The sequence below is a fragment of the Brassica napus genome, chromosome A2, assembly GCF_020379485.1.
Source record: "Brassica napus cultivar Da-Ae chromosome A2, Da-Ae, whole genome shotgun sequence".
In the NCBI taxonomy this organism is placed as follows: domain Eukaryota; kingdom Viridiplantae; phylum Streptophyta; class Magnoliopsida; order Brassicales; family Brassicaceae; genus Brassica; species Brassica napus.
In genome coordinates, this window is record NC_063435.1 from 10,848,569 (window position 1) to 10,870,358 (window position 21,790).

Genomic DNA, 21,790 nt, shown 5'->3' on the forward strand with positions numbered 1-21,790 from the left:
TATTTATATGGTTCTACACTTTAAAATTCTGATAGTAGTTTTTTTTTAATCCAGTGGTTTAACAAAAATTCACTAATACTTCTATACAACAATGTATGTTTCAAATCTCAGAAGAAAAACGAATTATACAAATTAATTGAGAAAATGTTTACACCAAAATTTCAACATAATGTAAAGAGCACAATAAAACATGGATCTCATATGACAGCTGCATAATTGTTGGCTGTAAAATGTTTCTACCGGTATCAAAACCTAGACAAACTAAACATTTCTAGATCGAGGGCGAAACCCTAGCGGTCAAAGAAAAAAGGAATTTTTTAAATTTGCTTGTAAAGATTTTCTAAATTTTTAAATTTTAACATTGGTTGATTTTATTTGTTTTGTACTTTTTTGCCAATTTACTTTAAATATAAATTTTTTTTAATGTATTTTTTTCAATTGATTTTGACGTGATCAAGTATTAACCACTAAATTCAGACTGCAAGTGCACGTCAATACACGGTAGTACTTTTGGATCAAATTTACGAAGACCAAGGTTACATTACAATTTTGTGGGGTACGAATAGAGTTAGAACAAAAAAGAATTTTTTGTGTTTATCTAATTGCAATGAATGTAGAACCGAATGTAAATGCAATGTAAACTATGAATAAGAAGCGTCAGGTCTCCGGTAATTCCCAAGAATCACAAACAGATATGATTATTAAACAAACAATGTATTAAGAACCGTCCTAAAACTAAAATCTCTTAATTAGACTAGCCTACTTTCGTAGTATTACACTCTATGCATTAGAATCCTAGAGACTAACTTCCATTGAATATTAGATTTTGAACATGCAATAATAATAAGTTTGATAGATTCAGAAACTCCCTAACATCAACTTCTATTGGCTAAAAATATTTCACTTATCTATGTTCGTTCAAGCATTTAATCTAACACTTTCAGTGCATTAAACAACTTTCAGTGTGACTATTTCCTTATTTCCTTTATGTGTTTGGCTTTGGTTTTCTTTTATTATTATTGCATTTTGCTATTAACGTGATAAACACGTCTTAGTTAATACTCCCGACCTCATTAGAATTTATAAGAGGTGGTGTAGTTTAGATTATACAAAGCGACCTTATGGTTTTAATGGACATTTTCATATTATTATGAAAAAAGGCTTTTGCTCTCTTCTTTCCTTGCATTTTGGCTTGAATTAGGATTCTCAACGATTTCAATAAGACATGATCTTATGCATTCACATACACAAAGCTGGTGGAATGTTTGTCTCACATTCACAGACAAGTTCATGATAACTTGCAGGTTTCATCATCAAAGTACAGCCCACAGCCAATAGACATAAGCATGATTTACAATTCTAGGTTGGCAACTTTGTGTGGGTAGTTTTAACAAAGGAATGTGCTCCTCCTAGCTTTTACAACAAGTTGAAAGCTCGAAAGATAGAACCTTAAGAGATATTAGAGAAAATGAATGCTAATGCCTACAAAGTTCAACTACCACCTAAAGTTTTTTGTTCCGATGTTTTCAACATTAAACATCTCTTTCCATCATTTTGCGTGATAATCCTGAAGATTCAAGGGTGAGTCTTTTTCTACCCTAGATGACATGATGCAGCGTGACTATTTTCTTATTTCAATTATGTGTTTGGTTTTGGCTTTCTTTTGTTATTATCGTATTTTCCTTTTAATGTGATAAACACATCTGAGTTAATACTCACGACCTCATTAGCATTTGTAAGATGAGGTGTAGTTTAGATTATATAAGGAAGTGATTTAAGGGATATTTTTCATATTATTATTAAATAAAAGAAGAGTTTTATTCTCTTATTTTCTTGTTTTTCGGCTAGAACTAGGGGTCTCAACGATTTCAAGAAAATATTGATGTGAGGCATTCACAAACTAAATAAGATGTTTATGCTATTCTAGCTTATGCTACATCACTAGGTGATCAATCCAAGCAAGATCTAAAAACAATCTAGATGAAAAAACTGATAGATTATTCCCTATTCAAACAAATTACAATTAACAATCCATAAATTCCCTTGAAACCGTAAGCCTAACTAATGGACTACTTACACATAGCATAATAATCATAGAGATATGATGGATACTGCATAATGGAATTAGAAATCATAAACATGGTTCAGAGAAATCTTTTCTAAAGGGATAGATTAGTTTCCTCAAATCTACAAAACCAATAAGTCTGATGAAAAAGAAAGTATAGCCTAAACAATTGCGGAAATAGAAGATATAGATCTAATTCACGTCATGGTTAAAGTTTGGGTTAAACCAAACCAAAAATGAGGAAAACGAGCATAACATTTGATTTAACCAATGGATCGACCTCAAATCAGTGGCATCGGAAAGTAACTTAACTCTCTATTTTGTTTCAAAACTTAAAAGAAATTTATCGGTGGGAAATCTTTTATCTTTTGGTAAACTTCTGACGCATCTACATAGTTCTACAATGATTTTTTACACTCAATTCTACACAATTTGCTCTTAATCAACCTAATTCCTGAAAATACTCGATAAAAGACTGAATTTTTTTTGAAACACACATATTATAACTTGATAAACAGCTCAAAACAAAGATTAGAAATCGAAAAAACACATTTTATCATATTTGAAAAGATAAAAGTTGCCGTTCAGTTGAACTTCTGTAAAGAAGTAACAAAAATATTTTGAAGCGAGAGGTGGCAGCAATTCTTACAGATTCAATTGTTGATGACAGGTTTTAATGTTGATGTGGTTCTTATTAGAAACTATTCTTGTCGCGGAGTGCAATATGAAATTTTATTTAATCAATTATTTGAAACAGTGATTTCATTAACTCTATTGTTATCAAAGTGATAACTAATAGAGCAAAAAAAAAAAAATGACAATTGTGGTATCTCTCTAGTACATATGTGTTTGTTTATAACTTTTACAAAAAAAAAAGTGTTTGTTCATAATGCTACGTTTTTAAAATTATCGGTGGTACTTGTGCGTAGCATCAAAAATTATCGGTGGTACTTGTTCATAATCCTATCCTAGTACTTTTAATTCATATTTTTATTTCTATAATTTAATAGCTACAAAATAATAAAAAATGATTGTAACCTAACTAAATAACTAAAAACAACAGTCTTAATAATTTTATTATATTTTATGTGTATTCTTCACTATATTTTTTAAATAGTAAATTTGATATTGTTAAAACAAAATATGCCATGACATAAGTGAATTCATAAAATTAATATTAGTAAAAAATATAGAAATAATAATGAAAATGACGTTTTTGTTCTATACTCAAATAAAATAAAACTACTCTCTATTTATTGGTCTTTAAAAATGATGAACCTTGATATAGTTTTTAATATCCGCCGACATATGTTTCGACACATAAATTAATAAGATTCTCAAACCAATTAAAGTAGTCGTTCTATACACAACAAAGATAACATCCCGCGTAGATCAACCACTAGTATTTTACTATAAAATAATTAAGTTTGAACTGTTGGTTGAAAATAAAAATTCAGAAAGTCTAGATAACCAATAATAATATAACACTAGGTTAAGACCCGCGCCTTGCGCGGAATGAACATTATATATATAAATTATTTTATTTATTATATGTTTATAACATATTTTAATTATAAATATATATTGAATAATTAAAAAGGTCATTATCTACTATTTATATAATTAAATTGGTGCGAATATATAAATAAATTTAATAAATCGAAAAAATATTTTTTTTATTTGATATGATAAATAATTAAATTTAAATGATAGTAACATATATATGGTATATGTTAATATTAATATTTATTAGATGATGTTTTTTGCTCATATTTTTTTTATCATTTTTTATCTGTTATAGCAAAAAATCTAAATTAGTGATAACAAAATTTTCACTTTAGGAATAATGGTTTAAGTAATTTATAATATTTTAAAAAATTAAGTTGTCAATATTTTTTCAAAATTTTTATCAAAAAAATACTCAAAGTAAAGTTCAAAATTACGATATTTATGTATTTTTATATGGCATATAGTTTAATTTAAAATGATACATATATTTATATATATTTTATTTTTGATACTTATTAAATGAGACTTTCAACTTATATTATTTTTCAGTTATTTGTATCATGTCATAACAAAAGTTTTAAATCATAGATCACAAAATTTGAATGTAAAACTTTTAATAGTTTTAGTAATTTATACTCGTTTTTAAAAATTCAAAATATAATATATAAATATTTTTTTTAATTTTTATTATATGGTTACTATGATTTTTTAATTTATTTTAATAGCTTAAAATTAAACAAATATAATTATAATACACACTTATTTTTATCAAATCTTTATTATTCAAAACATTAATTGTCATATATACTTTAGCCACATTAGGCAATTCCGTAATCTTATTTAAGGAAATAATGAATCACATTAATAATGTATTTATTGTGGTTTAATAAAAAGCTTATTATATATTTAAATGGACCAACATATTTCTCTAAGGATTCTAAGAATCATTATAGTGATGCCACGTGGCTACAAAAAAATGTTGCAATGCTTCTCAAATAATATATAGGGGATGTGGTATAATAAGAAGATTTATTGCTAGCGGCTCAAAATTGTTTGAATCTGTATAGCTGGATATTTGTTTTTTTTTTTTGTGTCAGCATCCATAGATACGTGATATTTTTTGTCGACAGTATTTGATAAAAATTCAGAAGATGACAAATAACTAAAAAAAAAAAAACAAATTGTTAGAAATGTAAGCGATAAAATGTAAAGAAGAGGACACATATTGAAGAGTTTGTAAGCGGGGAACAGTGAGAAACATTAGCGTTCAGTTTTATTGAAGAGTTTATTGAATGGTAGCTGGACTAGAGAGAGTACAGTACCACTGTACGAGGAATCTTGAATCAACCTCCTCGGAGCCTTCTCACCAACCAAAACGTGTACTATCGAGTCTGTTTAAGCCCATAAGTACTAGTCCAGAGGCCCATTTATTTCCCCATTGACATAAGCTACTCCCAATGTCAGAAGTCGAGTAAAACATACAGTTTGACTCGATACGAAAATAGTAAGCCAGTTTTACTGTAAAATTTATGGCATAACCAATTTAACATCTTGCTGACAAAACTCTTTCATCACTGACCATCTTAAAAGGCTTCATCATCATATATAATTTTCATTGTCCAATATCTGCAATTTAGTTTTTTTTTCTTAACAAAGTAAAGAAAAGTTATACTATGTATATAAGTTATTGGTTTGTAAGGTACATAGTCTAACTTTTCGTTACCTTGTTAGGGATCCAATTGATTTGGACTGTCATGGCTGGGATTTTAACAAAAAAGTGACTTCTAAAACTTTTAAGGCTTTATAATGTAAAAACTAAAAAGGAATCGTAAAAATAGTCTAAAGTCACAAAGTATTGGCTTTAAAAAAAACTAACCTAACAAGTGAAAACAAAGAAAAAGAGGACTTTGAGAAAGTTTAGGAAGACTTTGAGGACTTTTAAATTTTAAAAATGTGATTGATAAAAAATAAACATTGAAGACTGCAGAAAAAAGTGAAAGCTTCTATAGCCTAAACCAATCGGACCCTACGTCATTTCAATTTAGATCGTTTTGTATTATATTTTGAAAATATGGATATAGATCATAGGTCATAAAAATCCAATAGTCCAAAAAGATGAAACAAAATGTAGTAGAAGATATAAGCAAGAAGAAAGACCTAGCCGTGAAAACCCGTCTCAGCCAAGGAGTTGAGTTTTTCTCAGCCTATCCATCTTCACAGCCAACTCGGCGACTTTATCTTTCCTGCCTTCATCGAGAAGCGCTTGTTTAAGCCGGCTAAACATATGCCCCGGTGCCTTAATACCCACATCCAACATCTCACTGAAATACTCACAAGCCTCATCTAACTTGTTCTCATTACACAAAGCTGTAATCAAACTAGAGAACATGTGCATTCCCGGAAGCACACCTTTTCCTTTCATCTCATCCCAAATCTTGATCGCCATGTCCAATCTCTCTTTATTACAGAACATCCTCACCATGATCTCGTAAGTACTCACGGTCGGCTCACAGCTCATCTTCTGATAAACCTCATAAGCTTCTTTCGTCCGCTGCATCCGGATCAGATGATGCAGGATTATATCATAAGTCCTAGCATTTGGCCCTATCCCTTTCGTTCTCATCTCTTCCACCACCTTAAACGCGTCTTCGACTCTCTGCGACCAACAATAAGCTCCTACTAACGCGTTGTAAGTAGGAGCTTCAAGGGGGAACCCCGAACTCTTCGACCTCTCGAAGAACTCAAGAGCTTGATTCAGCCTCCTCTCGGAACCAAGCCCATTGATCAGACTACAGAAAATATGAGGACTTGGCTTGCAACTCCTCATCTCCATCTCACTAAAGAATCTAATAGCCTCGTCATGCTTTTTAGCCTTACAATGCGCGTTGATAATGATCCCATAAGTAACAACATCAGGCTCAAAACCTTTGTCCTTCATCTCTCCGTAAACCTCATTAACTCTCAAAAGATTCATCTCCTGACCCCACCCTTCGAGTAAAATAGTGTAAGACTTCACATCAGGCTCAAACCTTTTCTTCTTCATTTTGTCGAACACCTTCTGTGCATCACCAACGTTTCTTGATTTGCTTAAAGTATCCAGCATACGGTTAAAATCACAAACCTCCATCTTAAACCCATACTCTTCCATCCTCTGAAACGCGGTGATCGCTTCCTTAACCTTCCTGGCTCGAGCGTAGCGTCTGGAGATCAGCGCGAACGTGTCTTTGCTCAGAAGCTTCTTGTGTTTCATGTCGTCTACCAAACTCCACGCGAGCTTGAACTGCTTGATCTTGCCTAAGGACTCGATCAACGCGTTGTAGGTCGCGGTGGTGTGCTTGAAACCCTTTTGATTCTCGGCGTATTTGAAGACGGAGAAGGCTAGGACGCCGGCGTTGCTCAGCTTCTTCAGTACTTCTTCGACTAGCGACGGGGAGAGTTCGATGGAAGCTTTGTTGAGGAGGGTTTCGACGGTTGAGTCGGTAGATTTGGAGAGGATCTTGCAGATTCTATCGGCGTCTTGCGAAACTCCGACTTGGGTTTCGACGGAAGGACTGTGTAATGATTTGTGGAGAATCAAGTTTGAAGCTTTGTGAGTCCATTCGAGATTCAAGCTCTGTTCTCCGACAGATAATATTCTACAGTAGACACGACGAGAGAACTGTCTCCCGGCTAAGCGGATGATGCAAGCGAATATCATTGGAGTAGAAACTTAACATTTCATTTTCGATTACCTTTTTAAATCCCCCGGTTCTCGGTTTAAATTTTTCGATTTGTGAAATTCGGTTTATGAAATTCGGTTTGATGTCATTTCTCTTACTTTGTTTGGTTCAGATAATAAAATCAAAGACGTAATATCCAAAAAATAATCAGATCCAATTAACTTTCATTCAGTTTCAATTTATCCAGATAGTTTAGGATAAAAAGTTAAAAAGTTAGACAGTGAGTTTTTGCGATTAAACGCTAGATAATTCAGTTTGCTCGTATAAAATAGTAAATCATTTAAATATATGTTTTTTTAATAATTCAACTTTTTGAGTAACTTGATTATTTCATAACTAAATATAATATATATTTTTGATACAAATTATATTTTAGAATTTTAAAAACCAATTCGATTCATTCCTGATTTAATTCTGGTTAGGTTTCAGTTTTCCAATATAAAAAAAAAACATGAACCGTGCAAGTATTTGACCATCAATTTTCTTTTTTTTTGGACCATCAATTCAATTTCGTTTAAAATGCCAGGCTTACTTTAAACCCTACAAGTCACAGTCCGTTAACTAAGAGATACAACAAGAACAAAGGTGGACAACGACACATCATGCGTTAACAAAAGGAATTACAAAATCATGGGAAAGGAGAAGAAATCTCTCCTTTCTCTTCTCCTCGTATAAATACAGCCCCACTATTGTCCAAAGAATTAACCTTTCAGACAGAAAACAAATGTAATCCTGTGTCGTGTCCCGTGTGTAATGATTTCAGACAATCCCACCATTCTTCTTCACTTGCATTGATTTGTCTGTGAATTCAAATCATCAAGAAAATTCGTTATCGTCTCATCCAGCTTCTTAGCCTGAGGACCAGCTTTCACCACGTTGACATCATCCCACTCCGAGCAAGGATCAGTCCACCAGCTACTATGGCTCGCGCACCAAGCTCCAGGGGTCACCCTGTACCGTCCCCGTTTCAAGATCTCTCTATCGACCTTGTCGAGGACCGGATCGTCCTTCTTGAACTGCCGGGCGAAAGCCGCTCCGCTTGAGGCCATCTGATCGAAATCCGGTGTGGTGAGGAAGTGTGGCTCCATCTTCGGAGGGCTGTCCCATATCATGTAGCGTAAGTCAGCGTTGACCGTCGTGTTAATGAACTCGGGGGCGTTGCAGATGACCGTGTGGAAGTAGCATTCTTCGGAGAGGATGACGTTGTTGAAATACATGAGGAGTATTCTTGGTAGATTGTCCCAACCGAAGATGCTGTATTCAAGGAAAGATCTGCTCAGTACGATCCACGGCGAGCCTGCGTGACATTACATGTTAGGGACTATGTAACCCCAGAAAGTATTATTAGGTGCTGAATATTTTAACCTGTAAAGACTTTGAAAGCATCTGGTGTTGGTCGTTTCTCGGTGGCAGTGAAGAGCTGTGTTCTTCTGGCCAAGTAAAGTGCTGGATCCACAACAATAGGCTTGATTCTCTGAGATCTACCGAAACATACCATTATTCATTATCCACACTGAATGTAACAAACATTGTTAGTATATATATACTTACTCTTTCCAAGCAAGATCACTAGTATGATCAATGAAGTTGACGCTTCTATTCACCGAGGCAAACACATGAGACAGGTCTGAAAGAGAAATCATGAGTGGAATAAAACGTTACTTTTGAATCATATGAAGACAAATAGAAGAAGTGAGTGGATTAATAAATATCTAAAGCTTCTGTTATGCAATAAAGACCAAACATAACAAGCTCACAAAGAGATGTCCAAACAAAGATCTAGAGTGGAAATGATTCATTACCGTCTTGAGTCATCAGGGGATAATCCAAGGCACTCAGCTCAATAAACCAGTTCCAAGAACGACCAAGCTTCAGCAAGATCGACACGGCGTGAAGAGTATCAGCAACCTTAGACGCGCCATTCTCGGAGAGCCGATGAACCTTCCCCAACACATCAACGTTCCCAAAGGCACTCACAGCAGGCACAGATTTCAAGTCGGAGAGAAGAGCAACCCTCTCGGCGTCAGCAGCTTCAGCTCCCAGGTGGAGAAGGTACCGGTTCCTAGGGTGATAAACCGCGAGGAGCAACCGGAAGATCCGGTCACCGTCCCCACGACCGCCGGTTATGTAATAAGCGAAAGATGGCGGGTAGTGAGGACCGTGGCGGATAGGGGAAGGGAAAGGGTTAGAGGTGAAAGCGGAGAAAGAGTAGAGCAAGAGGAGGAAGACGGAGAGGAAGGCTACGGAGAAGAGTGTGAACAGCCATTTCTTCTCAGCTCCCATCGTTGCATCTATGGAGTCTTTTTTTTAGGGATCAGAGTTAGAAGGTTTGAGAGAGGTGGAGGTTGAGATCTTGATTGGGATCGGACTCTGGTGAGATCTCTAGGTGGCGGAGAGAAGAAGCAATGAATAAGACAAGATGGAGGTTAGGGAGAGTGGAAGAGAGAGAGTGAGAATAAAGGTTAGGGTAAGAAGAGAAGGAAGAAGACAAGGATTCTCTCAGGTACAGGTTTCGATCTCCGATCTCAGTCGGTTGTGTACCTTTTTTTTAACTCGCTTGTGTTAACAGTAATTGCAAACTCTTTATTCCACCACTCGATCCTTCTATAGCGCGTGTGTTACACGCTCCTTGATATATGCCTGCGTGATTATCACACGCCGGTTAGTGCGAGGAAAAAAATAAAAATGGGCAGCTTTAAAACACAAAGTAGATTTTGGATTCAGATCTTATTAATATGTCCTAGCTTCCAGAAATAGTAACTAGATCATATCATTTATAACTTGCTCGTTCGATCTTAGTAAGTAAAAACTTACCCTTTTGGATTTTCAAAGCAATCACAGAGACACAAGGTCTTTTGTTTGGAAATATTGTTGGTATAAGTTTGTTTGAATTGTTGTTTAGTTACACGGAGTTGACCTCCTTGCTTACGTTCTCAACATATTCAGGTTTATTACCAAGTTGGTTATTTTGAAACTTAACTGAAACTCTGTTCTCCTTCTTCTTGTGTAGAGTTTCTGACCTTTTCTTGTCAATAGAAGCCGGTTTGAATTCATATGTATATCACCTCAACATAAATGCTTTTCCATTAACAAAATCAACTTTCTTTGGTAATCAAAACAGAAAAAAATAATAGAGGGGCGTTCCGAGAATCGAACTCGGGACCTCTCGCACCCAAAGCGAGAATCATACCACTAGACCAAACGCCCATATGTGATAAACAAAATCGAAACAGCACTTACAGTGAAAAATACAGATCAGAACTTATAGAAGGAAGCATCCTTAGCAGAGGAACCCAGGACAAGAACATACCATTGATCTGTCTTCCGGGCGGTACTCGGTTCTTCTCTAGAGTGATTTAGGAGTACTTGGGAGGATGATCAAGGCGAATCCATCAAGAAGACGACATTCGAACCGAAGCTTCAAACCAACGACGTAGGTCTTTCTTTAGGGCAGAAGAAATCGATCCGGGATCTATCGGAATTTCGGATCCGAACCATGTTGTAATCCGTTAAACCAATTATATACAAACACGTGTCAGTAAGTTTGCGTAGGCATCCCACGTGGAACTGTTTTGGTTTGTGACAGATATTTTATTCCCACGTGTGTAAACCCTTATGTTCGGTGTTTTAACTTTGAAGTAGCGCGGTAGTGGTACGATTTGTTCGGTCCGGACTTAACTTTAAACCGGCCGTCAGTAAAATCTTTCTTGCAAAATGTAAACAATGTGATGGATCAGTCAATACATTAACTTTGGTAAATATGTGACCCATTTGAAAAGCTATATGTTTTGATATTGTATATGTATGCATTCCTACCAACAATGGCATGAACCGTGCAGTTACAAGTTACATGATACCTTATTTCCTGGTTTTAATCATCTAAAATAGAAAGCATCATCCGTATTCACATGCTTGAGATTAGATATGTATTCACGGAAGAGTGACCTTTCTTAATTAAAATGTAAAAAGAGACGGGCCACCGTCATCATATCCAATGGTGGAGAGAGGTTGCTTTGAAAGATAGTGGGATTGGAATATGCGAGGAACTTACTCATAAACGTGTTATGTCTCGGAATTTGATTCTTTGGAATGGATATTTTGGCTACTTCACACATACAAAATATAATAAGTATTTATCTATGATTTATTAATAATTGTACTAACTATATCAATTTTACCAAAAAAAACTATATCAGTCACTTTATATTTTCCACAACGTTTATATATATTTTAAATTATTTTATTCATTATTAACTAATTTTAAAACATAAATGTATCACTTAAAATGTAAGAAAAAAATAAGGAAATGTGTAAAAAAGTTCAACACCATATCTAGAGTAAATAGAATGAAGATGGATTATATGAAAGTAAATTATTGCAAAGATCCAAAAATAATGCCTCTTTACTTCACCATTCAATGGTATCCAAATGGCATGATACCCATGGCCTCTGATTGGTGACACAAAAATCATGCTAATAATAAGAGAGTTAAGCTTTTAGATACTGTGTATAATGTGAATAAGATAAAATCCATACTTTTAAGTTCAAAAAAAAAAATCCATACTTTAATATATATTTCTTGAGAGATCTCCGTATCAATCTGATTACATATAAACTTTAGGTTTACCCTTTTAAATACGACCGTCAAAGAAGGCGAATACGATTCTTCTAAAGTTCTGTCTTTGTAAAGTCTCTTTCTTTAAAACACCACTAGATCTTGACCCGTGCTTCCGCACGGGTATTTGTTTTTAATTTTTATAAATATTTAAAAATTAAATACATATATTATTGTACTAATTAAATTATAAGATGATAATTAGTTAAATATAACTGAGTTAGTTTTATTATTCTGAAAATTTTAAATGATTTTGATTAGTTTAATTTTTAATAAACTAATAAATTAATCTTATCATTTAATCTATTTTATAGTTTTTTATGGATTGTAAAATTGATTTTTTGATTTTGATTTTTTAAATAAATGAATGATTGGATATCTTCTAAATTTATTAGATAGTTAAATATTAGACAATTTCATAATAATTTTTATAGAAATTGCTATTTATAAGGTCAGTGGCATTGAATGGTAATTATTGAGAAAAACTTAGGGTTAAAATTTATTTGTACTTCAGTTTTAATAGTTTAGATCATAACATTTTGTGCATTCGAATCACAAAGCAAGTCCGCATCTCTTGAACTTAAACACAATGGGTTCTGCCTCCAATCCTCTCGTCACATCCTCCGTCGTCGACGACTCGCCGCTTCCCTCAAACCTCACCCAAGACGATCTCAAGAAACTCGCCGCCTACAAAGCCGTCGAGTACGTCAAATCCGGAATGGTCGTCGGCCTCGGCACCGGCTCCACCGCCAAACACGCCGTGGCTCGCATCAGCGAGCTTCTCCGCCAAGGCAAGCTCCGCGACATAATCGGAATCCCCACTTCCACCACGACGCACGAGCAGGCGGTTTCTCTCGGGATACCGTTATCCGATCTAGACTCTCACCCCGTCGTGGATCTATCCATCGACGGCGCCGACGAAGTCGACCCCGCCCTCAATCTCGTCAAAGGACGCGGCGGGTCGCTGCTGAGGGAGAAGATGGTGGAGGGAGCGTCGAAGAAGTTCGTGGTGATCGTCGACGAGTCCAAGCTCGTGAAGCATATCGGCGGAAGCGGGCTCGCCGTTCCCGTGGAGGTCGTGCCGTTCTGCTGCAACTTCACGAGGGGGAAGCTGGAGGAGCTTTTCAGAGAAGCGGGGTGCAAGGCGAAGCTTAGGGTGATGAGCGGCGGAGAGGCGGCGGCTGTGACGGACAACGGGAATTACGTGGTGGATCTGTACTTGGAGAGGGATATGGGAGATTTGGAGGCGGCGAGCGAGAAGATATTGAGGTTGCCCGGAGTGGTGGAGCACGGGATGTTCCTGGGGATCGCGACGACCTTGATCGTCGCCGGGAAATCCGGTGTAACCGTTAAGGATAGGTTTGGGTAAAAGGGTCATTTCATCGAAACAAATTAGGGTTTATGGTTTAAGATGGATCTTTGCTTCTGTAAACCCTTTGACTTATTCTTGGTCAGTATGTTAAGAGTTTGACTCTTGAACTGCTTACTGTTTGTTTGGTTGGTTTTAAACAAGTTCAGATGGAATTGCAAAAGTGGTCCCGAACTTTCTCTATTTTACAAAACAAACTGGATGCTTCATACTGTTACTCAATTGCCCAAAACATCCACCATTTAATATTATGTTTTATTTTACTGTTGGACAAAGTAAGTTTCATACGGAAGCATTGCATTCTCTTAAGTCTGGTAAATCAGCCAGACTAAACTGTGTGGGGTTCTCCAGAACGTGACTCAATATCTCTGATGTGGTGGGTGAAATCGAGACATAAAATGTAGAAATGAACACTGCAGCAGAGACATTAGAAGTGAAAACAACAGATAATGAATGATCTATGTTGGAGTGTTACTATATGTCTGGTGCTGTGGATATTCTATGCGAACTGCCCCCAAAGGGAGGAAGTGTTTGTGTATCCATCACTCAGGTCAGGTGACGAAACTAAACTTTCTGTAGAATACGTATAGTAGACAGGTATAAGATAGATAAAATCATATATTGTATTTCATAGAAGATACGAACGAAAACAATAACATCATTGTGTAGCTTTTTATGTAACATTAGAAGAGAGGAGACTAGAAGTGGAGCAAAGTTTCACTTTCTTGCTTTTAAAATGTGAAGTTGGTGGCAAGAGCCATGAGATTGAACGGTCTTATCTTGTTCTTGTTTCCATTCCACAAAGCTTTTGACATGAGATGGTAAGTACGTTCTGTCGGATGATAAAAATCCCAAAACATAAACTCGTTGGGGTTATTACAAATCTTGTATCCTTCTCTTCCACACTGCTTCAACCCTCCCAGTGTCCCGCCCCCACAACACGCGTTCGACACATCCGAAAACCCTTTAGCCAAGGGCATTATTCAGTTTAATAATAGACATTTGAAAAATTTATCAAAGAAAGAGAAATTAATCAGCTGTATTGTGTACCGTAACGAGCGGGGTAGGTTTGGAATCTGTGAGTGATAGCATACACAGCTCCAAACACTGCAATGGATCCAGGGTACTTAGTGGGGATTATGTTCACTATATCTTCAAGTCTTCTGTTATACTTCTTGGCCATAACATTCATCTTGCCAAAGCATTTATTGGTTGGGGCATTAGGAAGCAAGGCTCTTGCAGGGACACATCCTACTGGACCTAAAGAGAAGATGGCGATGCGACGAGCTCCTAGTTTGTAGATTTGATCAATGGTTTTGTTAACTTGGGTTAACATTGAGTCTACATAGTCGTCTGGAGAGAGTGTAGTGGTTTGGAATGGAAGAAAGTAGTTAAAGATGTCGTTAGAACCAGACTCTAATAAGAAGAGAGATTCTTGGATTATAGATTTTTCTATTTTGTTCTGCTCTACAAGTGTTTGGAATTGCTGAAGTTGGGTTTGGATCGGTGTCACTCTCTGGATTTATACATGTAAACGGATGATTCATAAGAAACAAAACATTAAGAGAGAGAAATGTTATAGTTATATAGTTACCATGTCTTTGTTGGTATCAAGCAAGAATCCACTACCGGCACTGGCGAAGTTAATGCCATTAGAAGGGAATCGTTTTAAAGTTCCGTTCATGATTTGGATATGCAGTTCCAAGAATGGTTTCTGTAATGGAAGACCTATAAATTGTGCTGCAAGGAAAAAAAAGGATAGAGAAAAGTAAGGTGTCTTGAGGAAAAAGCAAGTAATTAAAGAGTTGGGAGACATTATTATTATTGTTACATATGAAGTCAGCTACGGTTCTTCCATTGGTAAACCTTCCGGTAGGTTGGTGGAAGAAGGAAGAGCCATAAGGAGGAAAATCAGCTTGAGCAGTGCAGTTTTTGTTGAAATGATTGTTTCCTGCGTCGAAAATGGAGTCGCCAAAGGTAAAGATGGCAGGAAGGGAGGGAGAAGACTTGGCCAGAGCCACGGGAGAGGCTAGAAGGAGCAGAGTAACGAGTAAGTCCATTGAAGACATGTGTGAGGATAAATTCAAAGACATTAGTTATATATATTAACACTCACATGATTTAGATTAGTGTAGAGTCAGTCACACTGAAATTAAGGTATGGAAAAATTTGCAACGGAAAGGCAAGAGCATTGTTCATGTTTATACAGTTTCTCTTTGGTGTGATTAAAGTTAGGAGTTGTTCCTAATTTTCTGTTTCTTCTTAGTTATATATGATTCCTGTGATTGTTCAATTACCTTAAAAACAATATTAGAAAATAAACAATATTATCTAACTAGTATTTGTTAACTAATTAGAAAATAAACTTTTAAGAATTGTGTTTCTATCATGTTTTCAATTTGTCTATTATCAAAACACAATAACTAAAAAAAAATCGAAATAATGATATCTGCAAGAGAAAAAGATCAAAATAGCACTAAATCAAGTTTTTGTTCCCAAACTAACATTCAAGGCCAAAAATCACAAAAATAGCACTCAAAGGGTGGGGTTTAGGGTTTAGAGTTTAGGTTTTAGGGTTTAGAGTTGAGAAATGAGGTTTTTGAGATAAGATTTCAAATTTTGAAAAATAAAAAAATTTAAATTTTTAAAAGATAAAATGCTATTTTGGTCATTTTAGTTTTTGAGTGCTATTTTTGTGATATAAACTTAGAAAGTTGATATTTTGGAGATTTGATCTATTTACAATTTGTCGAAAAAACAAAACAAAACACACTTATTTTCTTGCAATTTTAATGGACCGTATGGGCCTGACCTCAAAAGCTTATCGATTTTAGGACAAAAATAATAAAAAAAACAAATGGAGAGGCATCAGGAAAAGGAGATTCTAAAAGAATAAAAACATATTCTCAAAGCATCAGAAAATGCCCAAAGCAACAGGGGAGCCTCTCTCCCTCCTTTATTACCCCCCCTGAGACGAAACCCTAATTTTCAAAATTCACCATCCCTAGATGAAGCGCATCGTCAGAATCTCAGTCACCGACGCAGAAGCCACCGATTCTTCCAGCGACGAAGACACGGAGGAGCCCTGCCGAGAAACAACAACAACAGCCCAGGTCCGCCGCCGCCGCGGGAAACGCCTCGTCAAGGAGATCGTAATCGACCCTCCCGATTCCGACGACAACCGCGACGCCTGCAAGACGCGGTTCAAAATCAGGATCCCGGCGGAGTTTCTCAAGGCGACGGCGGAGGGGGGGAAGAAGAAGTTCCGCGGAGTGAGGCAGAGGCCGTGGGGGAAATGGGCGGCTGAGATCAGATGCGGCCGAGCTCTCAAGGGACGGCGCGATCGTCTCTGGCTTGGGACTTTCGACACGGCGGAGGAAGCTGCTCTTGCTTATGATAACGCGGCTGTTCAGCTTATTGGACCTCACGCGCCGACCAATTTCAGTTTCCCGGCGGAGAGTCAGGAGGTAAAGATGGTGGCTGGCGCATCCGCCGTAGCTCGAGTCGCGTGAAGTTGGGGATTTGTTTTGTCATTTAGTTGGTCGTGTTGAATTAGCAATGAAGGTCTGTTGTAATGGACTTTGTAAATGAATCTGTCTGTGCTGAATCTCCTCATGTTGCTTGTGGTCTCTCATGTTATGGTCTCTCTGTGTATGTGTTTGTTACATCGACGACGAGATTGAAACCCTGATATAAAGATTAGGAAAGTTGGGGTTTTTCTTAATTGGGATTTATTCGTTATAAGAGGAAACTCACCTGGAGATAGATTGGAGATGTTTTAAGTTAACCAAACCAATCATACCAAATCCAATCAATTTCGGGTTAGTTATTCGTTAGAATTCAGTTTATATTCGAACTAAATTGAACTGAATATTAACCGAACGAAACCAAAATAATGAATGTTGGGCATTTTTTCAGAGTTTCGGACCCATCGAATTCAATCCAGAAAATATCCAAAATTATATAAGATGTTTATAACATATTTTTTTCTAAGATCCAAATATTTTCTGTGTGTGTTTTGTTGACAGATTGTGTTTTAGTTATTTGAACCTCAATTTATTTTTGGATTTTTATGTTAGTTTGGTCTAAATATAAGTTTAGATGAAAACCCCAAAAACATTTTAATATTATATGTATTTTTGAATAATTAATACAAAGATATAAGATTTTGGTTACACCCAAAGGTTTCTGAATCCAAAACTTACCGAACCCTCTGATCCACAGAAAAAAGGAAAATCTGAATGGATATTAAATTTCTAAACTGAATATTCGAAAATATGAATGACTGGACCGAATCCAAACGATATCTTGACCCTCATGTCTACTTTGAATAGAGGTTTTTCACTGATTAGAGTTCAATTGCAATTACTAAAAAGAAATTAACATAACTGAACCCGGAAAAATAACGAAACCGCTAGTTTGAAAATATAATTTGTAAATATGTAAAGCTATTCGAACACTACACAATTCTTGTTTCTATAAATGTACTTGTGTGTAGTTATTCATATTTTTGTACATGGAAAAAACTTAAAAACAAGAAAAGGAATCAAATCGCAAAAAAAAAAAATGGAATCAAAATGTCTACTAATTTGTCGCCACCATAAAATACAAACATTGTATTGGCTTCACTAAACTAATTTATATGTTTTTTGCATCTTTTGATCCTTGTATGTGTTCAGCTATACATGTTTAATTCCTAATTTGCTAGTAGAAGCCTATGAAAACTTTAGGCGGCCGAAGGAAACGTTTTTTCCTTTTCCTTTTTAGAGGAGTAGAAGAATCACAATACGGCTGACCGCTAAATTCCAAAAGGAAATACTTAAAAATTATGGAGATTGGAAGCAAACATCTCTGAAGAAAACAAGAAAAGAGTGAGGAAACACATTGAGTGGGTTTAAAAAAGGCATACAAATTTTCGCTTGTATCGTTGATTATAAATTTGAAAATGGGTGGTTCCCAACTTGACATGATATAAAAGCATGAAGAGTTTTTGTTTTTTAGTGAGTGCCTTGAAGAGGAAGACACAAGCATCCGTATTGCCAATATAATCAACATTGAAACTAAATTTTAACCATTTCTAATATATTTTGCTATTTTATAGTATAAAATAGAATAATTTTAAGGTAAAATTTATTCTAATTCACTTTAAAATAGCATTCTTATATATTCTAAATATAATTAAATGTTATTTTTCTAAAATAAAGAAAGAGAAAAAAACTATTTCAAAAAAATGGATTGGAATAAATTTACCTCTAAATAATATTATATGTAAATATAGACATGAATTGGAAATGTTATAATAAACATTGAAACTCTTTTAACCAATCAGAGAACTATAAATTTTGTTCTCTTTTAACAAATTACAATGTATTTAAGTTTGGTAATTTCAATACAGAAACTTTTCACCAACGGTTGATCTCAGATGCGTTTTCTTAATTAGGCATCAGTATAATGCCCCAATTAGATGAATGACAGAGAACACATGCATTGGTGACAAAGTGAGACGCTGCTGCATCTTGAAGAGATATAGAATCATAACACGACACTCCGCTAACTTCCACAAATATAAATAACTACTACTACTGCTATACAAAGTAGGGAGACTTTTATTAATATTCATCACAAATCTCGAAGTCTCCGGAGAAACAGCAGATAACTCAGGAAAAATGGACACGGCGGAGAAGGGTCTGCTCGCTCTGAGCGGCGGAGGAGAAGAAGAAGTCAGCACGAGAGATCGGTTTCTCCGGGAGATGAGGAGGCTCAGTTACATAGCAGGTCCCATGATTGCAGTGAACTCTTCCATGTACTTTCTCCAAGTCATATCGATCATGATGGTTGGTCATCTCGGTGAGCTTTACCTCTCAAGCACTGCCATAGCCGTTTATTTCTGCAGTGTCACCGGCTTTAGCCTCGTCGTATGATCTCTTTCTCTATCCTCTCTTCTCTTGAAAAACCAGTTCTAAAAATCACGGCGACCCCCAAAAAATCGACCACCTAAACAATAATCCTCTATTAAACGCCTAACCATCGCCTAGCTATTTTTAGAACATTGCGAAAAACTATGCCAACTAAGATTTTGGAGCTATATATAATTTAGTAAAACATTTAATAAAAAAATTTAGTAAGAATTTTAATAAAAAGAAAAGATCTATGCTTATGTAAATTTTTTTAAAAAAATTGTTTACAGTTTGGATTGGCTAGTGCGTTGGAGACTTTATGTGGTCAAGCTAATGGAGCTAAGCAGTTTGAGAAGCTTGGCGAACATACTTACACAGGGATCTTCTCTCTGTTCATTGTTTCTATCCCTTTGTCTGTTCTCTGGAGTTACATGGGTGAGATACTCTCTTTCATCGGACAAGATCCTCTTGTTTCTCAAGAAGCAGGAAAGTTTGCCACTAGGCTCATACCAGCACTCTTTGCTTACGCGACATTACAACCCCTTGTTCGGTTTTTCCAAGCTCAGAGTTTGGTTTTGCCTTTGATTATGAGCTCAATGTCTGCTCTGTGTTGCCATGTTGTTCTTTGCTGGAGTTTGGTTTTCAAGTTTGGGCTTGGAAGCTTAGGTGCAGCTATTGCGATCAGTGTTTCTTACTGGCTTAACGCGACTGTGCTTGGATTGTATATGACGTTTTCTTCTACCTGTAGCAAGACTCGTGGGAAGATCTCCATGAGTGTGTTTAAAGGAATGAAAGAGTTTTTCCGGTTTGGAGTCCCATCTGCATCTATGATTTGGTATGAACAAACCCTCTTTGTTTCTTTTTTGGTTTTGGTCACACTGTAATGATCATATTATTGTGTGTTATGGTGTTGAATTAGCCTTGAGTGGTGGTCATTCGAATTTCTTGTCATGCTCTCTGGGATTCTACCAAATCCAAAGCTAGAAACCTCTGTTCTCTCAGTGTGGTATGTTCCTTATCTTTTAGACCGGTCCTACCATTTTAGGGACCACAAACAATTTAGTAAGAATTTTGATAAATCTATTTTCTTATCAATTTAGGAGCATATGTTCATTTATACTGATTTAAAAAATTTGGAGAGCAAAGACCAATGTTTCACTTCTCTAAGCCCATGACCGGCTTTGCTTGTATTTTGGAATGAAATATCATCATATAAACTTACTTGCATGCTTCCTTGTTTTAACAGTCTATCAACAATCTCCTCCTTGTACCAAATACCGGAGAGTCTAGGCGCAGCAGCAAGGTTTTTTCTCTTTTTTTTTTCCGATTAATAAGAAAAGGAGATATCTAAAAACCATCTGATCACAGCTGTCTTTATATTTTATTGGTGTTGTATGCAGTACAAGAGTTGCAAACGAATTGGGAGCTGGAAACCCAAAAAAAGCTCGAATGGCGGTTTACACAGTGATGGTTATCACAGGAGTGGAAGCACTGATGGTGAGTGCGATAGTCTTTGCTGCAAGAAACGTATTTGGTTACCTATTCAGCTCTGAAACCGAAGTTGTGGATTATGTAAGAACAATGGCTCCTCTGGTTTCTTTATCAGTCATATTCGATGCTCTTCACGCAGTTCTTTCAGGTTAGAATCTGTTCCTATAGTGTTGAAGTCATTGAATAATTAAGAGACTAACTTAATGAATAAAAACAGGTGTGGCTAGAGGATCAGGGAGGCAAGACATTGGAGCATATGTTAACCTAGCTGCATATTATCTTTTTGGAATACCAACTGCTGTTGTGTTAGGATTTACGTTTAAAATGAGAGGAAGAGGACTCTGGATTGGTATCACTGTCGGGTCTTGTGTACAAGCTGTTTTGCTTGGTCTTATCGTCAGCCTCACCAACTGGAAACAACAGGTTAGTAAATTACTGAAAGTGATACGTACGTCTTTTAATTTGATATGTTGGTTTCATAAATTTAATGATTGTGAAAGCACAACCATGATTAGTCAATGTAAGAGAGTTAAGTGAAAGTGATGTCTATTTAATATTCATATGAATCATGTGGGCATTGCAGGTGAGGAAGGCAAGAGAAAGATTGATGGGTGATGAGTTTGAAGACGACGAACATGTAGAGATCATCAGTTAAAATCAAAAGAGTTATTGGATCATTACTTTGTCATTTAAGAATACACTAAAACAGTAATGGGAAGGATTAGAATGTGCACACACATGTACGTGCACATGAGTTATGGCATCTACTTTCTTCCCAAACACATGAACATGATGTTCTTTTCCAATCAAAGGTTGATAATCGTTAATCAAAAAATATTAGTTATTTAAAAATATCCAAAACAAAGACCTTGTCTAGTTAATTTGAAATGGAATAAAATCCTAACGAGAGACACTAAGTAAAGGGTTGGCATAACTCCCAACCGAATCCAGTCCAAAAAGTCTGAACGCAAACCTGATCAGATTTATAAAAAAAATACTTGAATGGATATTGAGTTAGCAAACTGTATATCCAAACCTGATCATATGTGCTCCATATATATAATATCGAAAGTTAATCCGAAGATATCCGAAATTGTTTCTATATCATAAGTCTTTCCTAAACCC

The 21,790-nt window shown here is 35.9% G+C and overlaps 6 protein-coding genes and 1 non-coding gene across 8 annotated transcripts; 3 read left to right on the forward strand and 4 right to left on the reverse strand.

Moving 5' to 3' along the window:
* Positions 1-5,608: 5,608 nt before the first annotated feature.
* LOC106394962 (pentatricopeptide repeat-containing protein At1g71060, mitochondrial) lies at positions 5,609-7,291 on the reverse strand. Its single transcript, XM_013835509.3, has one exon. The coding sequence runs from the start codon at positions 7,269-7,271 to the stop codon at positions 5,751-5,753; it is 1,521 nt and encodes a 506-aa protein (XP_013690963.2). The 5' UTR covers positions 7,272-7,291; the 3' UTR covers positions 5,609-5,750.
* A 510-nt stretch (positions 7,292-7,801) lies between these two features.
* On the reverse strand, positions 7,802-10,772 carry LOC106432972 (beta-glucuronosyltransferase GlcAT14A). The gene is made up of 5 exons (XM_013873821.3): positions 10,604-10,772; positions 9,096-9,933; positions 8,845-8,920; positions 8,659-8,774; positions 7,802-8,590 (listed from the first exon to the last, which is right to left on the reverse strand). The coding sequence occupies exons 2-5, from the start codon at positions 9,574-9,576 to the stop codon at positions 8,076-8,078; spliced, it is 1,188 nt and encodes a 395-aa protein (XP_013729275.2). The 5' UTR covers positions 9,577-9,933; positions 10,604-10,772; the 3' UTR covers positions 7,802-8,075.
* TRNAP-UGG lies at positions 10,429-10,500 on the reverse strand. The gene has a single exon. It is a non-coding gene; the product is annotated as a tRNA-Pro (tRNA).
* A 1,032-nt stretch (positions 10,773-11,804) lies between the features above and the next one.
* On the forward strand, positions 11,805-13,460 carry LOC125587003 (probable ribose-5-phosphate isomerase 1). Its single transcript, XM_048757067.1, has 2 exons — positions 11,805-12,002; positions 12,437-13,460. The coding sequence occupies exon 2, from the start codon at positions 12,498-12,500 to the stop codon at positions 13,275-13,277; it is 780 nt and encodes a 259-aa protein (XP_048613024.1). The 5' UTR covers positions 11,805-12,002; positions 12,437-12,497; the 3' UTR covers positions 13,278-13,460.
* A 420-nt stretch (positions 13,461-13,880) lies between these two features.
* LOC106441485 (GDSL esterase/lipase 6) lies at positions 13,881-15,385 on the reverse strand. The gene is made up of 4 exons (XM_048757068.1): positions 15,109-15,385; positions 14,872-15,017; positions 14,328-14,793; positions 13,881-14,241 (listed from the first exon to the last, which is right to left on the reverse strand). The coding sequence occupies exons 1-4, from the start codon at positions 15,368-15,370 to the stop codon at positions 14,009-14,011; spliced, it is 1,107 nt and encodes a 368-aa protein (XP_048613025.1). The 5' UTR covers positions 15,371-15,385; the 3' UTR covers positions 13,881-14,008.
* A 673-nt stretch (positions 15,386-16,058) lies between these two features.
* On the forward strand, positions 16,059-16,996 carry LOC106432931 (ethylene-responsive transcription factor ERF070-like). Its single transcript, XM_013873779.3, has one exon. It carries the CDS (start codon positions 16,286-16,288, stop codon positions 16,787-16,789), a length of 504 nt encoding a protein of 167 aa, XP_013729233.1. The 5' UTR covers positions 16,059-16,285; the 3' UTR covers positions 16,790-16,996.
* Positions 16,997-18,748: 1,752 nt separating this feature from the next.
* Positions 18,749-21,342, forward strand: LOC106432898 (protein DETOXIFICATION 14). 2 transcript variants are annotated; one of them, XM_013873750.3, is made up of 7 exons: positions 18,749-19,192; positions 19,465-20,009; positions 20,094-20,180; positions 20,421-20,477; positions 20,575-20,813; positions 20,883-21,088; positions 21,249-21,342. In XM_013873750.3, the coding sequence occupies exons 1-7, from the start codon at positions 18,944-18,946 to the stop codon at positions 21,318-21,320; spliced, it is 1,455 nt and encodes a 484-aa protein (XP_013729204.2). In that variant the 5' UTR covers positions 18,749-18,943; the 3' UTR covers positions 21,321-21,342. The 2 variants fall into 2 exon arrangements, with proteins under 2 accessions (XP_013729204.2, XP_022558284.2); XM_022702563.2 differs by lacking the exon at positions 20,094-20,180 and having other exon boundaries at positions 18,751-19,192.
* The last annotated feature ends 448 nt before the right edge of the window (positions 21,343-21,790 follow it).